The 21,681-nt window shown below is 39.4% G+C and overlaps 1 protein-coding gene across 3 annotated transcripts in view; it reads left to right on the top strand.

The window, feature by feature from the left end:
* Positions 1-11,462: 11,462 nt before the first annotated feature.
* Positions 11,463-21,681, top strand: part of GTF2A1 (general transcription factor IIA subunit 1) — a 127,894-nt gene continuing 117,675 nt past the window's right edge. For all 3 annotated transcript variants that reach the window (XR_004348769.1, XR_004348770.1, XM_032624941.1), the window contains exons 1-2: positions 11,463-11,944; positions 15,788-15,889. Coding sequence is in view for 1 of the 3 variants with exons in the window: in XM_032624941.1 (XP_032480832.1) it covers positions 11,915-11,944; positions 15,788-15,889 (132 nt within the window). In the remaining 2 variants the exon portion in view is untranslated. The remainder of the gene's footprint in view (positions 11,945-15,787; positions 15,890-21,681) is intronic.

Below are 21,681 nucleotides of genomic sequence, written 5' to 3'. Positions count from 1 at the left end.
GAGTAAGGACAATCCCCTCAAACTGACCTTACGCCATACCCTCCCCCATGAGGACCAAGGTACTGCTGATAGCTCTAATGATAGTCCTAACCCTCGGGCCACGAGGGGAGGATTCAACCCCCCCCCCAATAAGAATGCTTTAATGCAACAACTATATGGTGCACCGTGCGAGTGCAGGGGAGGTACTAGTGAGACTCCTGTTGTTCCCCGAAGGTATACTCATATGCAGGATTGCGGGGGAATAACTGCATAATTTGTTCAGGTATATGGAGGCACCGGGGTCAAAACCAGCTGGCAATGCTACCATAAGCCTAAACCACTCCCCCCCCCGAGCTATTTGCCCCTGTTCTACTTTTCAGGAATCAATGCATAGCACGTGCTATTCCTCTTACTAGCAAGGTACAGGGACCAATAACAAGACTTATTTCACAGCCACACTACAGAATAATAAAAGTCCCACCATTAATGATAATAATAAATACCTTCAGGCTGGATGCATTGGCACTCCCGGGACCCCGGTGTGCTGGAATACCAGGGCCCCCATACATATGTCAGACGGTGGAGGGCCCCAAGACGAAGTGCGCCAGATAGAAACCCGAAGACAAATAGAAAAGGCCTATCAGAATCTGTACCCACAGCTCAGCTACCACCCCCTAATTCGCCCTAAGGTCAATCCCTCTGAACTGGACCCCCAAACCACGACTATATTAGAAGCTACTTTTGCGCTTTTAAATACCACCAACCCCAACTTAGCACAAGATTGCTGGCTCTGCCTTCCTCAAGGACCGCCCCGCCCTATAGCCATCCCCATTTTCGCCAATTTAAACATCAGCAAACAATGTAACCCAACTTTACTCCCCGAGCCGTTTCCCATACAATTTTCAAAGTTTTCAACTATCTTTAATACCTCATGCTTTGTCAAGAACGATTCCCTCTCTAACGCCAGTATTGACTTGGGAATCCTTTCATCTACTGGATGTAGTCAGTATATCCCCGTAAACTCCTCCCTCTGTAGTCCTAACACCACTGTCTTTGTTTGTGGAAATAACCTAGCATACACCTATTTACCCCAGAACTGGACAGGGGTCTGCAACCTAGCCACCCTCCTCCCTAATGTAGACCTGATCTCGGGAGACACTCCATTGCCCATTCCCAGCTTTGACCTTTGGGCAGGAAGAACCAAACGAGCCATTACAGCCATACCCCTCCTGGTAGGACTAGGAATTACAGGAGCTGTGGCCACAGGGAGTACAGGTCTTGGGGTCTCCCTTGACTCCTATAATCAGCTGTCTAGACAATTAATAGAAGATGTAGAAGCCCTCTCTGGAACCATTCAGGACTTACAGGACCAATTAGATTCGCTGGCCGAGGTGGTCCTACAAAATAGGAGGGGCTTAGACTTGCTGACAGCTGAACAGGGTGGGATATGCCTCGCCCTAAAAGAAAAATGTTGTTTTTATGCAAATAAATCAGGCATTGTAAGAAACAAAATTCACCAGCTCCAGGAAGACTTAGCCCGCCGCCGGAAAGAATTAGCGGACAATCCCCTTTGGTCAGGATTTCATGGGATGCTTCCCTTCCTCCTCCCCTTCCTGGGCCCTCTACTGTGCCTCCTTTTCCTCCTCACTATAGGCCCCTGTATATTCAACAAAATCATGGATTTCGTCCGAAAAAGAATAAACACAGTTCAGCTAATGATATTAAGATCACAATATCAGCCACACGAGGACTTAGAAAATGAAGAAACTGAGCCTTGAGGACCCAAGATTGGCTCCTCTGGTTCATGAAAGAAGGGGGAATGAAGGGCTATGTTCTACTTTGGTAGAAATAGGACTGAATTGATGCCCTGCCGTTAGGCCGTAGCGCTGCTAGGATTGCATCGATCTTCCTGTTTGTACTGTTTGTAACTATGGCCCCATCTTAAGTATTTCTAATTGAGAAACAAAACCTCAGGAAACCGAAACTTAACCAACCGCTCTCGCTTCTGTAACTATGCTTGCTGAACCCCCTTTTGCAAGCATCCAACCAATCAGACGGTGACTAGTGTCTTTGTTTAAAAGTTAACCAATCAGTGACTAGTGTCTTTGTTTAAAAGTTAACCAATCAGTGACTAGTGTCTTTGTTTAAAAGTTAGCCAATCAGTGACTAGTGTCTTTGTTTAAAAGTTAGCCAATCAGTACTCCCCACCCCTGGAAAGCCCCGCAGAAGGTCCCGAGCTTGTTTGTACCTGTCTATAAAAGAGCTGTACTAAACTCCATCGGGACCTCTTAGCGTCACCGGCAACGAGTGCGCGGAGGTCCAGGTTCGAACCTGCAATAAATGACCCTTGCCGTTTGGCTTTGACTCTTGTCTCTGGTGGTCTGTGGAGGGGTCTCGCGACCGTGGGCATTTCACTCCTGGATTGATAGCTTATTTCTAAGACAGGTGGAAAGAGCCTTGAACCTGGAGCTCTAAAATTTCATGAGTAAACAGCAGTATAACCTTGGGCAAGTCACTGCTTAACCTGAGTCTCAGTTTCCTATTCATAACAAAGGGATAATATTACTCGTCTCATTGGACTGTTACAAGTTTTAAAGGAGGTACATTGTGATTATAAATCTTTTAGACTAAGTCCATTATAATTATTATTGTCTCTCAACTTGGCAGGGAACACAAAATGGCAAATTCCTCTTCTTTTTTAAATCTCCATTTTTCCCGTTTAAACATCCTTTTTTTCCCCCTAGTTGCTATCTCCTTACTTTGAAGAACCATCCTACATTAATGCAGATCCTTGTTCTCAAGGAGGTATTTGAACTGCACCTCCTGATTTTCTCCCAGAAACCCTTGTTAAATCAAAGACCAGCCCTCAGTATTTATGCAAATTCCTTACTTCCATTGTGGCCTGGAAGCTACAATAATCTTTCTGCCACCTCCCCTTTCATAATCTCTACTACCTTTACTATCAGAGGAAGGTAGGTTCTGGAGAAGAACTGAAATTGAGCCATCTACTTCCAGTTTCTATAATAATTCTCTAAGATATAGTTTGTAGATTAACTCAGATTTAATTTATCCACTATGATATATTTCATTAGAAAATTGTCTGTATAATTATCTTTCATATCAGAAGCCTCTATCAAGTTAAAGATATATGAGTAAGAAGGTAAAGTTGGTAGGTAAATCAAAGATAACTTGGCCATTAGAAGAATATTTTTATAAAAACATCTGAGCAAGCACCTTACTTTTCACCACTTTTAACTGTCCCAAATCACAGCTGTTCAACTTGTAAATCAAGATAAGGCATATGTAGCTAAGATGTAAGAATCAGAGAAAGAGGAAACCCACGTAATTAAACACAATGCTTAATATTAATTATATTTATAACACAATACCTACCAGGCCTTCTTGGGAATACCAACGGTCTTTCCACCGGAAGACAAGCTGTATGGATAAAGAACTGCTACTGATTGTAAATAAGGATCCATTGGCTTATTTTTAATTTTTTAATGGAAGATTTCATTTAATTCAATAATTCTTTAATTTCATCATATATCCAGTAAGTGTTTGAATTTCCAATTGTTTCATAATTGTCATCTTTCTTTTACAGTTTATTTGAATTAGGATCTAAATAAGTTCCATATACTGTGATTGACTGATATGTCTTTCAAGTGTATTTCTCTGTAGGCTCCTTTCTCTTTCTGAATTTGTTTGTTGAAGAAATTACATCATTTATCCTGTGGCTTCCCAGGGTCTGGATTTTGCTGACTGCATTTCTGATACATAGATGAAAATGTCCCTGAAACCTGTGTATTTTTTGTACATTGTTAGTTGGATACAGAAGCTTGATCACATTCAGGGTACATATTTTGGGGTGGGAGTGTGGGTAAGACTACCTTACAGGTGGTAGCATGCTCTTCATCAAGAAGCACATAATACCTGGGTATTTTATTTCTTTTTTTATGATGTTGGCAGATGTCAGTGCTTAACACCTCCATTTCTTAATTCATTAGAGGTTGCAAAATAGTGACATTCTATTATTCTTCATTCACTTATTAGCTGTAATACTTCTTTAAAGAGAAACTTCCTCTTATCTACTGTATTAGTTTCTTGAGGCTTTTGTAATAAATAACCACAAATATGGTAGCTTAAAAACAACAGAAATTTATTCTCTCATAGTTCTGGAGGCCAGAAGTCCAAAACAAAAATGTTGGCAGGGCTATACTCCCTCCAGATCCTCTAAGGGAGAATCTGTTCTTTGCTTCTTCCAACTTCTGGTGGCTGTTGGCATTCCTTGTTGCTGCATTGCTCTAATTTCTTCCACTATGGTTACATTTCCTCTTCCTCTTCTGTTTGTTCACCTCCGTGTCTCTTATAAAGATACTTGTCAATAAATGTAGGGCCTAACACAGTAAAGATTTCATCACAAAATCCTTAACTTAATTATACCTGCAGAGACTCTTTTTCCAAATAACATTTACAGTTTCTGAGGATTAGAACATGAACGTATCTTTTGGTGGGCTACCATTCAAACCACTACATCTACTATTTGATAATTGGTAAAATTCATGTTGGAAAGGCTGGAAATGCTTGATTATATTTCTTTATTTACCAGTCTTCAAAATGATGAGTCGTTTCCCTACCATTCTCCAATGGTGACCAATCAGAATTTTCATGTTTTTTTTTTTTTTTTTCGGTACGCAGGCCTCTCATTGCTGTGGCCTCTCCCGTTGCTGAGCACAGGCTCTGGATGCGCAGGCTCAGTGGCCAAGGCTCACGGGCCCAGCCGCTCTGCGGCATGTGGGATCTTCCCGGACCAGGGCACAAACCCGTGTCCCCTGCAGCGGCAGGCGGACTCTTAACCACTGCGCCACCAGGGAAGCCCTAATGTTTTGTTTTTTAGCAGCATTATAAATTAATGGATTTAAATATTTGATGCAATTCAACTTGCTGCACGTACTATCCTATTGATACTCAAAAGTGTCTCATCTTTGGCCAGTGGGAGCCTCTTCATGTTGGCTCCTAAATTCTTTTGACATGACACTAGAAGTCTTTGATATCTTCTGTTATGAGTTGAGTTACCTCCTCCCAAAGAGATATGTTGAAATCCTAACCCCAGTACCTTAGAAAGTGACCTTATTTAGAAATAGTGTCTTAACAGAGGCAATCAAGTTAAAATGAGGTCATTAGGATAAGCCTTAATCCAATATGATTGGTATCCTTATAAAAAGGGGAAATTTGGACACAGAGATAGACATGAACTGAAGGAAAACAATGTAAAGACACAGGGAAAATGCTATGTAAAGATGGAGACAGAGATTGGAGAGATGAGACCCAAGGCAAGGAATTCCAAGGGTTGCTGGCCACCACCAGAGGCTGGGAAGAGGCAAGGAAAGATTCTACCCATAGTGTCGGACAGAGCATGGCCCTGCTGACACCTTGATTTCAGACTTACAGCTCCCAGAACTATGAGGCAATAAATTTCTATTGTTTTAAGTCACCCAGTTTGTGATACTTTGTTACAACAGCTCTAGGACACTAATACACTTTCATGCTATCTGTATGAAAATATATTCTAGATTCATTTTGCATTAGGTAGGGCAATAATAGGCAATTCATTTGGTTTAAATGAATATGTTTCTTGCCCCAGTCCTGGAGTGAGAAATATTTCCAAGGAGCTCTAATTCCTTTTAGTGGAAAATGGTACTTCAAGATCATAATCCGGGAGCTAGTAGTGCTCACAGATACTGGGCTGATCACCAGTGAGGTGTTCAGACTTTTTCAGAACTATGTATTCAATATATTTTATAAGTTAAAATGTACTGAGTTTGGGTTTTTGTTGCTTAAAAAAAAAAAAAAAGATATTTCCTGCTTTTGACCTAGAATCAGAATAAGATATTTCTCTAAGAAGCATTGGTCTTAAAGTACCATAATCTAGGTACCAGGTATACACATTGTTAATGGGTTGGTTATTGTTTCTAGGACTTTTCAGAGCCAGGGAGAAATATTTGAGACAAAATACACTGTGACACTTCTAATTTAAATTCAGGACTACAGAATTTTCATTTATCCTCTTCTGTCTTAAATCTGAATTTCATTTCTCCTATGTTGGGAATCCCGCTTCTCAACAATGACTGGGATGGTATAATTACATCATATAATTACTCATCTTCTTTATCCCACATATCACATTCAAAAAAAAAAAAAAAAAAAGAGGGCTTACCTGGTGGCACAGTGGTTGAGAGTCCGCCTGCCAATGCAGGGGACACAGGTTTGTGCCCTGGTCTGGGAAGATCCCACGTGCCGTGGAGCGGCTAGGCCTGTGAGCCATGGCCGCTGAGCCTGCGTGTCCGGAGCCTGTGCTCTGCAATGGGAGAGGCCACAACAGTGAGAGGCCCACGTACCGCAAAAAAAAAAAGAATACATATACAACATTACCACCACAAATAAGAATATTGAGAGCAGTGAAAAAAACTTTTCATATTTTTGTCCTTAGAGAATATCCCATTACAGATATATATAGTTTAATGACTGTGTTTTAAAGTCACTTGAAGAAGTTCCTCTTTGTGTGTTATGGAATACACTGTTAGGTTAATTTGCTTCATTTTATTTTCAATTTTGGGATTTCTTTTCAAAAGTTAACTTTGTTTTATAATCTACCACCTAGAAGAATTAGAAAAAGAAGAACAAACAAAACATAAAGTCAGCAGAATGAAGGAAATAATAAAGAACAGACAGGAAATAAATAAAACAGAGATTAAAAAACAGAAAAGATCAATAAAACCTTTTTTTTTTTGAAAGGATAAACAAAATTGACAAACCTCTAGCCAGGCTCACCAAGAAGAAAAGAGAGAGGACCCAAATAAACAAAATAAGAAAAGAGGAGAAATAACAGCTCATACCATAGATACATAAAAAAATCATAAAAGAATACTATAAACAGTTATATGCCAACAAATTGGACAACCTATAAGAAACGGACATTTCTAGAAATATACAGCTTGCCAAAACTGAGTCAAGAAGAAACATAATTTGAACAGACTGATTACTACAAGTGAAATAGAATCTGCAAAAACAAAAAACCCTCTGAAAACAGAAGTCCAGGACCAGACAGCTTCACTGGGGAATTCTACCAAATAAAGAACTTATACCTAGCATTCTCAAACTATTCCAAAAAACTGAAAAGGAAGGAACACTCCCAAATTCATTCTATGAAGCCACCATCACCCTGATACCAAAACCAGACAATGACACTACAAAAAAAAAAAAAATTACAGGATATGTTTGATGAATATGGATGTGAAAATCCTCAACAAATATTAGCAAACCTAATTCAGCAATACACAGAAAGGAACATACACCATGATTAAGTTGGATTTATTCCAGGGTTACAAGGATGGTTCAACATATGCAATTCAATCAATGTGATACACCACATTAACAAAAGAAAAGACAAAACCACATGATTAACTCAACAGCATAGAAAAAGCATTTGACAAAATTCAACATCCATTCATGACAAAAACTCTCACCGAAGTGGGTATAGAGGTAACATATCTTAACATAATGAAAGCTATTTATGACAAACCCACAGCCAACATAATATTCAATGATGAAAAGCTGAAAGCCTTCCTACTAAATTCAGGAACAAGATAAGGATGCCCACTCTCACTACTTCTATTCAACATAATATTGGAAGACCTAGACACAGCAATCAGACAAGAAAAAGAAATAAAAGGCATCCAAATTAGAAGGGAAGAGGTAAAACTGTCACTATTTGCAGAAGACATGATACTCTATATAGAGAACCCTAAAATCTCCACACAAAAACTATTAGAAGTAATAAATGAATTCAGCAAGGTAGCAAGATACAAGATTAATATACAGAAATCAGTTGCATTTCTTTACACTAACAATAAAATACCAAAAAAAGTAAGAAAACAATCCTGTTTAAAATCACATCAAAAAAATATTTAGGAATAAACCTAACCGAGGAGGTAGCTATACTTTAAAAGTATAAGACATTGATAAAACAAACTTAAGATGATTCAGAGAGGGATTCTCTGGTGGCACAGTGGTTAAGAATTCGCCTGCCAATGCAGGGGACACAGGTTCAAGCCCTGCTCCAGGAACATCCCACATGCTGTTGAGCAACTAAGCCCATGCACCACAACTACTCAGCCTGTGCTCTAGAGCCCACGAGTCACAACTACTGAACCCACATGCCACAACTACTGAAGCCTATGTGCCTAGAGCCCATGCTCCACAACAAGACAAGTCACCGCAATGAGAAGCCCGCACAACACAACGAAAAGTAGCCCCCGCTCGTCACAACTAGAGAAAGCCCGCACAGCAAGGAAAACCCAGTGCAGCCAAAAATAAATAAATTAAATAAATAAATTTTTAAAAAAAAGATTCAGAGAAATGAAAAGATATCCCATGCTCTTGGATTGGAATAATTAATATTGTTAAAATGGCCATACTACCCAAAGCAACCTACAGATCGAATGCAATCACTATCAAAATACCCAAGATTATTTTTCACAGAACTAGAAAAAATAATCCTAAAATTTACATGGAATGACAAAAGACCCAGAAATGCCAAAACAATCCTGAGGAAAAAGAATAAAGTTGAAGACATAACCCTTCCAGACTTCAGACAATACTACAAAGCTATAGTAATCAAAACAGCATGGTACTGGCAGAAAAAAACAGATCAATGGAACAGAATAGATAGTGCAGAAATAAACCCACACACCTATCAATCTACAACAAAGAATATAAAAGAATATACAATACAGAAAGGACAGTCTCTTCAAGTGGTGTTGAGCAAGCAGAACAGCTACATGTAAATCAATGAAATTGTAACAGTCCCTCACACTATATACAAAAATAAACTCAAAATGGTTTAAAGACCTAACTATAAGATATACCACCATAAAACTCAGGAAGAGAACACAGGCAAAACATTCTCGAACATAAATAGTAACAATATTTTCTTAGCTCTCCCAAGGCAGAAGAAATAAAAGCCGAAGTAAGCAAACGGAACTTAATCAAACTTAAAAGCTTTTACACAGCAAAGGAAACCATCAACAAAATGAAAAGACAACCTATGGAATGGGAGAAAATATTTGCAAACAATGTGATCAACAAGGAGTTAATATCCAAAATACACTAACAGCTCATATAACTCAATATCGAGAAAACAAACAATCCAATAAAAAAATGGGCAGAAGACCTAAGGGAGGGTGGAGAGATAAATTAGTAGTATGGAATTAACAGATACAAACTAAATAGGTAAACAACAAGGATTTACTGTATAGCACAAGGAACTATATTCAATACCTTGTAATGACCATAATGGAAAAAACCTGAAAAAAATTACATATATATAACTGAATCACTATGCTGGACACCTGAAACTAACACAATATTGTAAATCAACTATACTTCAAATAAAAATCAGGTGAGACCTGATTATAATTTTATTTGGTAGGACTGAAATATATCAGTGCTTTTTATATCTTGAATGAATGCTGTAATTATGCAGTATACTTTACAATAAGACTTCCATTAGGATTAGCAAGTTTGAGATATAAGATCTTTCCTCTCAACTTCTGTATTCTCCAAAACAGCAGTCCCCAACCTTTTTGGCACCAGGGACCAGTTTCATGGAAGACAATTTTTCCACGGACTGGGGAGGGCGGGTGGCGGTGCAGGGGGGGTGTGGTTTCGGGATGATTCAAGCACATTACATTTATTGTGCACTTTATTTCTATTATTATTACATTGTAATACATAATGAAATAATTATACAACTCACCATAATGTTGACAGGAAGTGGAGCTCAGGCAGTAATGCAAGCAATGGGGAGCAGCTATAAATACAGATGAAGCTTTGCTTGCCAGCCACTCACCTCCTGCTGTGCAGCCTGGTTCCTAACAAGCCGCGCACTGCAATGAAGAGTAGCCGCCGCTGGGGGCACCTACAGAAAGCCGGCAGGCGGCAACCAAGACCCAATGCGGCCAAAAATAAATAAATTAATTTTTTTTAAAAAAGTAGTACTTACATAAGGAGGTAACAAGTCCACTTAAAATAGTAATAAGTGAAAAGTATTACTATAACTTTTCCGGCTAATGGTCACCCGACTATTAAATGAATTACAAATGTTGATGGAATCATAATTTTATATAATACATAAAGAACACTATGATTTCCTGTGATTTGTTGTTGTTGTTCTTTTGATGCTCCCAAACAAGCAGCTGTGCAGGGAACTGAGAAGCAACTGATATTCCTTAACTATGGTTTCAGAGGCATACAAGTTTGACATTTTGTTTTGCTTTGCCTTTTGAGGATAAACTCCCTCACTTGTCCAGACTACATTCCATGTCTCTGGAAATTCCTAGGGACAAGAAAATTAGGTACTGTGAGCTCTGCCTTCTAAACAGAGCATTCTCTGTTCTGCGTGAAATGTTGATACAAAGGCGAGATTAGCTTGGGCAGAACAGGTCAAAAGCCTACTGAGTTGCAGTCCAAGATATGGACATTTTCTGCCCCTCTTCCGCAGCGAGAGGCCATGTGACTTGGTGTGTCAAATGCCAAGTATTTCAGATGTTAGTATGTCCTGACCATGTGGAATCACTGAATTTTGGCAGTATTTTTAAAAACCGGGAAAAGTTGTGCGATTGTAATCCCGGTTATCAGTGTTTCGGGTGGGCGGTGGGTGGGGTGGGGTGGCATTTCCACCACCTTGAAAAGTCATTTAAAGTACGTGGGATAGTAGAGGCCAGACCTTTGGGGAACTTAAACCCAGAGACTTTGTGGCTTACTGATGGAGAGAACTCATACGACTTCAGGTGTTATTAATTCTGGAATGTGTTTACGGGGGGCCCAAATCAGCTTTCAGCCCTTTTAGGAACTCGTACACAATTCTGCAAGCTAAAGGCCCATCCTAGGCAAGAGGTGCCAACGCCTCGGAAATCGGAATCTGAGTCGAGCCCGTTCTCGGAGATGACTCCGCATTTGAAACTTCCCTCAGTCCGAGCGCGCCAGGGCCAGGAAGCTGGGCCACGTGACCGGCCCTCCTCCGCGGCCATTCCTAGCGGGGCAACAGCCAGCGCCCCTTCCGCATTTCGTATCCCCCTCTAGCGCGCGACGGCGCATAAATGCCCGACGGGAGGCGATCCCAGCTAGCTCTGGACTCCTGTGTCACCAGAACTCACGCGTTTTCCAGCAATGCTTAGCAAGTTCCTCATCCCAAAGCAGGTGCAGGAGACTTCCGCCTGGGTGCCGACCACGTGATCACGCGAGACTTGGGGAGACAGCGATCCAACTTCACTACTTAAGTCCCCGGGCCCTGCCCTCACAACAGCCTCCACTGCGCGTGACGACGCGCGGCGTCCTCCGCCCCGGCGCGCCTGCGCACGCGGCTCTCGCGGTGTCTCGCGCTCAGACTCGCCCACCTCTGCCCCCGCCCCTTCCGCCCCTCCCTCCCCCTCCGCCCTGTCTCTCGGCGGCAGCGGCGGCGGTGGCGGCGGCTCGCGCAGCTTGTTGGCTCACTATATAAAGGGGAGAAGCGGGCGGACCGGACGGCTGGAGCTGCAGCCGGTGGCGGCAGCGGCGGCGCGGGGAGCGGCGACCGGTGGTGGTTTCCCTCCTTGGTGCAGGGTGGGGAGCGGGCAACGCCCCCCAGGACCCCTGAAGGGTCGTGGCCTTTTTTTTTTAAGGGCGATTTTCGAGTTTTTTAGCTCCGAGGACTGCTCTCCTCCTCTACCTCCTCTCACCGCTCCCCTCTCCTCCGTCAGGATACGATTTTGTTTGAAAAATTTTTCCCCCCAATTTTGCGGTGGCTTGGGTCACCCTCCGGGTGTTCTTTTTTTGTTTGTTTTTGTTTTTATCTTTTCTCGGGGTTGCCCCCCTCTTGTTTGTGTTGTGTGTGGAAATGGCGAACTCGGCAAATACAAACACCGTGGTAAGGACGTGGTTGGTGGCCGGCGGGGGCTTCGTTCAGGCGGCAGCAACGGCCGGGCGGGGGCGGGGACGGCCGCGACTCCCGGCCTCGACTCTCTTCAGCCGCCCGCGCGGCCGCCGCCGCCGCCGCCGCTTCCCGCCTCAGGCGGAGCGGGCCGGTGCGCCGGGCGGCGGGCGCGGGGGGGTGCCGAGGCTCGCGGCCGCGGCGGCAGGGAGGGCGGGGGCGCCTGCTGGGCCTGGGGCCGCCGCGGGGCGGTTAGGCCGGGGCGAGCGCGCGGCCCCGGCCCCAGACCCCAGCCGCCAGGAGGGAGGGCGGGAGGGGCGCCGCCGCTTCTCCCCGAAGCGGGCCCGGCCGCGCCGGCTGGAGGAGGGCTCCCGGAGCAGCCTCAAAACAAAAACCGTGTTTGGGGAGCTGGGCGAATCCCCAAGACCCACCGCGATCCACTTTAACGCAGTGAAAGGTTAATGGCTACTTTGGGGGTTACTTTGGGCGTTTTGGCGGTTGTGCTTAAAGAGCCTTCATTGGGGCCATTTTATGTTTTTTAAAAAAAAAAAGGACGAAGGTTGAAAAGCACTTATCTCGGTTCCTTCCGAATCGGTAAAATGGCGAAGGGGAAGCAAAACCCCCATCGTATCTTCGACTAGCAAAAGCACCAAAACAAACAAAGCCTACAGTAGTGGTCAAAGTGCCCCGATTTCGCCTTGAAATTTGCCTACTTCTCACCGTTTGTCCCTTTTTTCTTACTTGCGATCACGTAGGTTTGCAAAAAGCAGTCACATAAATAACCTTTTCAGTCACCAACGCAAAATGTGATCACTAGCCCACCCCACTCTCTTATTTTTATTATGACAATAAAACACTTTTTTGCCCGGTCCCAAATGCAGACAAGCCCACGGCAGCCCGGCTCCGTACCGTTGACGACTCGGGTCGATCCATCATGGCTGCGGCCGCTTACCCTGCTTTTCAGTCCCTGAGCCTTGTGGTCCTCCTCCCTTTGGCTGCCCTGTTTATATAGAGCCATTGCCGCTCTCTAATATAGACTCTGCCAGGATGGGAAGGTGCTTTTCAGGCCTACGTCACCGCCTCTCCATTTAAACACCAGATCCGGCTTTAAATAGTGAGAGCTGCTGAGAGCGGGGCTGGGAGGTGCGTGCTCCCGAGGCGAGAGGCTGGCGCGTGCAGAGCTCAGTTTATTCCTAAATCCTTTCCGTACACTGTAATTTCGTGTCCAACTGGGTCTGCTTTTAGAGCCCCAAGTTTTTGTTTTCATACAGCAGCTGGGATTTGCGGTCTTTGATAGGGGAAAATAGACTTGCCATCCTCTTTTATTTTTATTTTTTAAAGAGAATTTAAGCTCAGATGTCTAATCGTTCTTATATTCAGAAGATGCATGCATTATTGTCGGTAATTTTTTTTTTGAAAGGTTTTCTACATTAATTGTTAACTGTGGAGGATTTGATTTTGGTAGTATTTTGTTTATCACGTATTCAGGAAATGTTAGAAATATAGCTCCTAATATTTCATTATGTTTTCCTATAATAAATATTTGAGATACGAAGCTTTTCAAAGAAATAGTAAGTGCCTAAAGCTTCGACGTAGGACCTATGTGTACAGTACATTTATGGATCGGGGAATTGTGAGTAATTTGCTTAGTGCAAACTGGGTATTAAAAAATTAAAATTCTAAGTAGACGGTGTTTTTGCTGCATTGGATGTTAATATGATATCCAATATAGAAATTAATCCAACTTATTTTCCAGTATTGTACCAGGTACTAACACTTTTGAAAGAAATCCTTTAATCATTAGATAATGGCACTAATGGCCCTTTAATTTACGAGTTTTTAAGTTTGGAATATCTGGTTTTTGAAAACTAGGACAAACCTAAATTAATGTGTATTTCATAAAAGGCAAAAACTTTGGCTTAAGTACAGTTTAGTATTTTAAATAATAATTCAGAAATTGCTTATTTCAAATAATGCCTATGTACTCACATACTTTGCAAAACGTCAGTATTTTGCGCGCTTTTTAACTCGAACAATTTTAAATTGCGTATACTTCATGAATAATACACATTTCCCTTTCTTTAACTATAGTGCATATGAATCCATTAAGTGGTCAAGTTGTGGGTTAATTAAAGCACAAAAGCAAAATCTTAAAGCAAGATTGAGTCATTAAGTAGGGAGTGCCAGAAGAAAGCACATTGTACCTATAAATGTGTGGATATCCAAGCAGAATATTTTTAGGGATGACCGACTTAAGAAACACCAGAACAACATCTGTTTTGCTGAAAAAATAATTTATATCGTCAATTTGAGATTTATACTACCAATTTAAAATTACACTGTATCTTTATAATGCCTTGAGTCATTGGTTTAAAAAAAACACTTTATAAATGTATTTTTGTAATTCAGTAGTTGAATTGCCATAGATAAGGTGATACCCATAGTCAGATAGACTTTCCTTTATATATAGAATCAGAATGCTAACATAAGGAGGCACTGTAGAGATGCAGAAATCACATGAATAATTTTAGTTCACAGAGGCAGATTTGGCAAAATAAAAAGCAGGTGAGTGAGTGGAACAGCAAAGGTGAGAAACTAGATACGTGAATTGTTTTTCTGGTTGTAATGAAAAGGAACAAATAGTTTTTAATGGTTGAGGTAAGTTGTATAGAGGAGCTCATTATTTATATTTTTGGCTGGACAAGGACACATAAGAGGTTTCCCCTGTGATAACAGTATTTCTGGGAGAGATGCTAATGAAACATTTATTTCTGTTTGAGGTTTGCTTATGAGAGCAAACCCTTGGTTTTATTGGGTAAGCAGTAATTTTTAAGCAAGATATAAAACACAGATAATGACAAAGTATTAAAAAGGCTGTTGATCTTAGCTCTGTGTGATAATGGATAAGATTTATAGCAAGACATCTCTGGTTTTACAGTCTGACAAGCAAACTTCCTTTTGTCCATTAAAAATAGGATGTGGGTTGGGCAAAGTCTTCCGTCTCTTACCTTTTGGTTTTTAAAAAGTACTTTATGCTTTTAAAGTGCTTTCACATCTATTCTCATTTTATTTTTCTGGCAACCTTCTAAAAGCAAGCTTCCCCCCAGTAATGCCAACAATAATAGTTACAATAATAATAGTTTAAAAATAAATATCGAGGCTGCTTATAGTTCTATTCCATAGCATCATCTGGGCAGTAGTAGGAGAGAAATCCTGGAAAAGAGATCATTGTGTCTTGTTCCTCTGAGACTTTGAGACCTGTTATTGTAGTTATATGAACAGCTTGATGGTATAATTTAGAGGTACAGACTGGGTAACAAAAACTAAAATTAGGTGATTTTTAAATTTGAATACTTATTAGGTTGCAGATTATTACCAGGCAAATCACAGGACATAAGTTTCTGTTAAGACAGCGATGACGTTAGGAGATACAACGGGTTAAACCAAGCAAGGAATAATAAAAACCAGACATAGCAACCCATAAAACTATATCGTTGGATATAGTCAAAACACATTAAGTGTTTTGACTATAACAACATGAGAAATTGCAACTGGAAACTGTATAGACCTTGTATCTGTGATGATCTTCTGTATATGAATTGTATTAAACAGTCGTAAAACCTTTATTAAAATATGCAGTCATCAAATAATTCATTTTAACTAAGGCAACTGATGTTTATGGGAATGGCCATACCTTTAAAGTTACATCTTCTAAAATAAGTTTTAGAGAGTTGGAAAAGGGACTGTTGTATTACATTTGTTTTGAATTTGTGAAAATGTTATATATTTTAATATGTGATAAGCAGTGTTTTTCAGCAGTCTTTTATTTTCCCTTTAAAGCCTAAATTATACAGATCTGTGATTGAAGATGTAATTAATGATGTGAGAGACATCTTTCTGGATGATGGAGTCGATGAACAAGTTCTGATGGAACTAAAAACTGTGAGTTTGCTGCTTTTTTTTTTTTTTAACATTCTCTTCAGTCAGAAACTATACTCCATAATTTTGCCATATGATGACCATTTGACTTTGTTGCAGGAAGCAGTATAGTTATGTGAAGGGTGCTGGTTTTGAATCCCAGCTCTACCATCCATTCTTCCTCTGACCTTAGGCAAACTGCTTATATTTCAGTTTCCTTATATGTGAGATGAGAATTAGTAGTACTTACCTTTTAGTCTTGTTTTGAGGATTAAATGTAATGACTATATAAAGTGTTTAGCAAAGTGCCTGGCAATAGTATTAGCTATTATTAATGGGCAGTTAATATCCATTTATGTTTTAATTACTTGACATTCCTGTAAGGTTTTTTTTTACTTTTTCTTTTTTTGTGGTCTTAATGCACTGGTATTCTAAAATGTATTTATGTTGTGGAGATTAAGTGCTTGATAAATTTCATGTTCTGGAGTCTGATTCTCTATGTGGGCCAAATATTTGGTTTACAAAGTATTCTAGTTTGGGAGCTGCTTTTCTGCCTCTTCTATTTACTTGGATTTAAGCAGAAATATATAGATACTTTTATTTAGCATTTGTGTTTTCTTGATGGTGTAATGACTCATGAAATCATGGAATATTTTTGCCTTACTGCTCAGAACAGTGGTTCTCAAAATATGGTCAGTGGACTTCCCCACAGGCTCTTTCAGGGGTCCATGCGGTTGGACAGATGCCCAAATCTGAATAGTCATAGTATGTTTGTCATATTTCCAGTAAAAGTTGTATTCAATGAAAAAAGTGACCGGTTAAACTTGCAACTCAAATGTACAAGTGCTTTTCCTTGAGATAACTGTTCCATATGCAGCAGAAGGGCTTTATGCATGCTTTCCATTTTGATGTACCAAATATTAAAAAGATGTTTACGTAAAGGTTGGGATGAGATCATTGTTGATATTAAGACAATCAATTGTTTGATATTCTATTCATGATATTCTATAATGAAATGTGTTAACATATGGCATATCTGCATACTTCACTGAACTCATATTTTCCATTTAATCGAAGAGTTTGAAAAGTTAATTGGTATATGGTTTCAGATTGTACATTGCAGCTAACTGTTAAGAAACCATCACTTAAAATACTTTATCCTTTCCCAACTACTTAGCTATGAGAAGGCAGATTTTCTTCATATACATCAACGAAAGAAAACTGAATGTAGAAGCAGATATGAGAATCCAGCTATTTTCCTTTTAAGCCATTTCTCACGAAATTTTTTGGGAAGATATGGTTATTTTCATTGAAAGTATTTATGTTAACATGTAATGGATACGTTGTTTTTTCTTTTCTTCTTTACTCCTCTGGATCTTATTTTTTAAGTGGAAATGCATTTCTTTTATTTATTTATTTTATTTTACTTTTGGCTGTGTTGGTTCTTCGTTTCTGTGCGAGGGCTTTCTCTAGTTGTGGCGAGCGGGGGCCACTCTTCATCGCGGTGCGCGGGCCTCTCACTATCGCGGCATCTCTTGTTGCGGAGCACAGGCTCCAGACGCGCAGGCTCAGTAGTTGTGGCTCATGGGCCTAGTTGCTCCGCGGCATGTGGGATCTTCCCAGACCAGGGCTCGAACCCGTGTCCCCTGCATTAGCAGGCAGAATCTCAACCACTGCGCCACTAGGGAAGCCCACGTTGTTATTTTTAAATATCAACATTAAAAAAAAAAATCTTATTTAAAATTTCATAAAAGTTCATTGAGGTCCTCATTAATTTGTAAAAATGATAGAGGACTCAGACTAAAAAGTTTTAGAACTGCTGGCTTAGAGATTGGGAATTGAGCTCCTTTAGAGCTATGTATAAATAAGTAATCACAGTTAATGAATGCTAAGGAACATTTGTTGTGGTCTTATTTATCCATTCAACAGAGGTGTGGAGGCTGTAATTTAGCAACTTACTATTTTAAATAAAGCAAATCTCACCTGTGTGGTGGTGATAAAATATATCTTAGAATGTTGCAGCATCTGTGGGCAGCTTCTATAGAATTTTCAATATGAATCTGCCCCTGTAAGGAAGGGAAAATATAGGTTTGAATGAGATGAGGAAATATTTATTTACCTTGTGAGAAATGTAATGGTTACTGAAAGTGAAGAGTAGGTATTTAAAAATACAAGTGAAGGAATGCCAACTCTGGAGACATGAGTTGGAAGAATAGCAATATAAGCTACTCAAACACATAAATTATCTCAGGGATATGAATAAGAAGAGAATAAGCTTATTTTGATTCCTTCATGTTACATGTAATGAATATTTTATAAATATGTTATACCCTTATAATGGTTGTCCTTGTAGATCTGTGATCTTATGTAGAAGGTACAGCATTTTTAGGTGCAAAAAATTAGTCCCAAAGGCTTTAATTTGTGGTACATCAAACTAGTGGTCAATCCAAGTTGTTATCTCCTCTTGCTTTTCACAGTCTGTTGATATTTTCCTACTGGTCCCAGTTAGAATCAAGGTGTTCTTTCCAAACAGAATGAGCTATCTTTGAGACCAAATAGCTCCACCTGCATTTTTAGTACATAAGACTTTATACATGTATACACATATATACAGATATATGTACATATGATATAGTATAATAGTATAAAAAAGTAATATCTGTGTTTTATAGGTTATGCACTGATTTTTTGTTTAATGCTTAGTTTTCTATGACAAAAATTGTGACTTATTCAACTTTGAATCCCCAACCTCTGCCACAATGCCTGGCATATGTGGTTGGCATTCAGTAAATACTTAATTAAACAAATTAATAACATGTTGCTCCAGAATCTAACTGAAAAAGGTAGTTTAATGTTTTTGTTGTTTTTTAAATGGGGCATACTCTTTTATTCTGGGTTGTAGCTGAATTTAAATATAAAACTGTTAGACTGAAATGAGTTTGTTATTTTAATTCTCTGCACTAAATTTCTTCAGGATCTCATTAGAATTTCCAGAATGTGCCCTAGTTTTAACAATCTGACAGCCAGCATTATGCAGTAGAACTTTCTGTGGTGATGAAAATGTTCTATATCTGTACTCTCCAGTATGGTAACCACTAGCCACATGTGGCTATTAAACACTTGAAATATGGTTAGTGGAATTGAAGAACTGAATTTTTATTTAATTATAATTAATTTCACTTTAAATCACCACGTGTGGCTAGTGGCTACTGTATTAGAACTTGTAGGTTTGGATATTCTTGCTAATGAAAACTAACAATATTTCATATTTTAAGCTTTATAAAGGACTCTGTCATTAGTTCTATCCCCTTTCTCACCATTTTATAGTGTTTCACAAACTTCTATCAAAAGCTTCCAAATGGCTGTGAAGGATACAGTGGTGTATTAGATTATGAATTAAGATGAGTAATGAGAGTGCCTGTAATTTGAAGTTTAACTAGATAATTCAGAAAGGGACCTTCTACATTAAAATAATTCAACCTGATTCTTGAGGTTATCTGTTAACACTGTGGGTCTCCTTTAATGTATGAACTTTGGGAGATAGAAAAGATGCATAAAGCACAATGTTGGTTTTCTTGCTTTTTTCTCTAATTGAAGTGTAATTGACCTACAACACTGTATTAGTTCTAGGTGCACAACATAGTGATTCAGGATTTCTATACGTTAGAAAATGATCACCACTTGATTTTCAATAAAGCTATATTTGAATGTAAATTGTGTTTTAGATTGGTAAATGACTATGGGTGGAAATGACAGTCTAGAAGTCCTCTTCAAAGTAAGTGATAAAATTGTCCTGATTTCTAAACTGTCAGACCCACCCCTATCCAAATAGCAAGTACAATGGGAGATAAAAAACATGGCCTCTCAATAAAACAAAGTGAGAAGAATTCCTCATTTGGAGACAAATCTGAAAAAGTTAATCTGCCCCTAGATCTGTTTTCTCATCCTTGGCACTACTGACATTTTGGACCTGTTAATTCTTTGTTGTAGAAGGCTAGTTATCGAAGGGTATTAGCAGCATAACTGATCTCTGCCCACTAGATGCCAGTAGCACCCCTTAGTTCTGACAACCAAAAATATCTCCAGACATTGCCAAATGTCCCCAGGGCAGAAGGGGAAAAACTACCCCTGATTGAGAACCACTATTCTAAATATACTCTAGTTGTATATAAATACTTGAACCATAAGTTGAACGATGATCTACTGTTCTACATCATTTGGCCTTGGGGAAAGCTCTGTTCCCCAACATCATTTCTAAAGAGCCCAAAAATTCAATTGTCTTATGTTTTATCCAGGAGCTAGTTGTTATTGTGAGAGTAGGAGAATCCTTTAAAATTTCTAGCCCAGCATACTGCCAGGGAGCAGTAGATCTGGTAACATTTTATAGATCAAAAAATGGAATAAATATGCTTTGACAGATCATTTAGCAAGTGGTAGAGACTTGAAACTAAGCCTTTTGTCTCCAGATAAGGAAGGTACCAGAGTTGTGACTAGACCTGCTCTGATAGCAGCAGTACAGTTTAGAGATTAGAACTTTGGACCAGAGCTGGGATTACGGTGAGGCAAGTGAGGGCCTAGAGTCCAAAATTTAAACTTTAAATTTAAAATTTAAAGGACATTTACTCTTCACTCTCAAGGTCCAGCCCTGTTGAGTCAGATTGCCTGGATTGTATGATGGTTTTGCCTGCTGTTAGTTGGTGATCTTGGATAAGGTACCTAACTCCTTGTTCCTCAGGTTCTTTTTCTGTAAAAAGGAGATAATAATAATGTCTATTTTAAAGAATTTTTGTGAAAAACGAGTGTACACGGAAAGTACTTAAGTGCACGTTAAGAATTCAGTGTTAGTCTAGTAAACATGATGGGCATAACATGATGCATATCCAAATCATTTTGGGAACAGAAAATGAATTTTCTCCATATCTAATTCCGGAGACCTGGCAAAGATTGTTGAAATAGGACTGCCAGAAACAATAGCTATGGTGTTGGGGGGAAAAAGTACTATAAAAATGTGGAGAAAAGAGTTCTTCCTATTTTCTAAGCTAGCTAAATAAATAAATACATACATAAATAACAATTCAGTGTTCTTGGTAGTCTTTAGGGGTATTAATATGATTACTGTTGCCAAAACAGTATTACATTATTTTAAACAGATGATATTTTAAAAATAAAATATTTTGATAAATAAAATTATTTTAAAATGAAATTGGAGAGAAACAGAAAACATTCAACTAATTTGAACTTTACATTATTTGATATTATAAGCGAAATGCTAAATATTTGTATGGTATTATTCTTGTATTTTTCACATTACCTAGAACAGTATTTGGTACTTAGTAAATATGGATTCTCAGTGGTCCACTACTCCAGCATCCCCTTGCTCCCCCAGAAGCAGTTTGAAATGTGTGGTTCCATGTTTGCTTGTTATAATGACTAATGGGCATCTTTGGCATTTAGTAGGCTAGTGGAGTGTTGTATTTCATGTACACTTCTTGTGGTAATACCCTGTAAATAAAGAGTTATTCTGCCTAAAATGTTGGTAGCATTTTTATAGAGAAACTACCTTAGAAAACAAGTTCGTTTTCCATTCTTTTTGAAATTAATATTAAATTTCTGATAAGTTCTTAGTCATTTTGTTAGGTTATGAATAAGACAGTCTCTACTCTGAAGGAGTTCATACTTTAATAGAGAAGGTAGACTTAGTGTGAAAAGTGTACCAATAGAAATATCTCTAAGGTATAGAGGCAGTGAGTGATTTCTTCGCGGCTATGTGACTTTGCATTTGCATTCTTTGGGGAATTGTGTGGGAAGACTGTCAG

This window comes from Phocoena sinus, chromosome 2 (assembly GCF_008692025.1).
Source record: "Phocoena sinus isolate mPhoSin1 chromosome 2, mPhoSin1.pri, whole genome shotgun sequence".
NCBI lineage: Eukaryota > Metazoa > Chordata > Mammalia > Artiodactyla > Phocoenidae > Phocoena > Phocoena sinus.
Note: the sequence above shows the minus strand (reverse complement) of the source record. Positions and strands in the feature narration are given on the sequence as shown.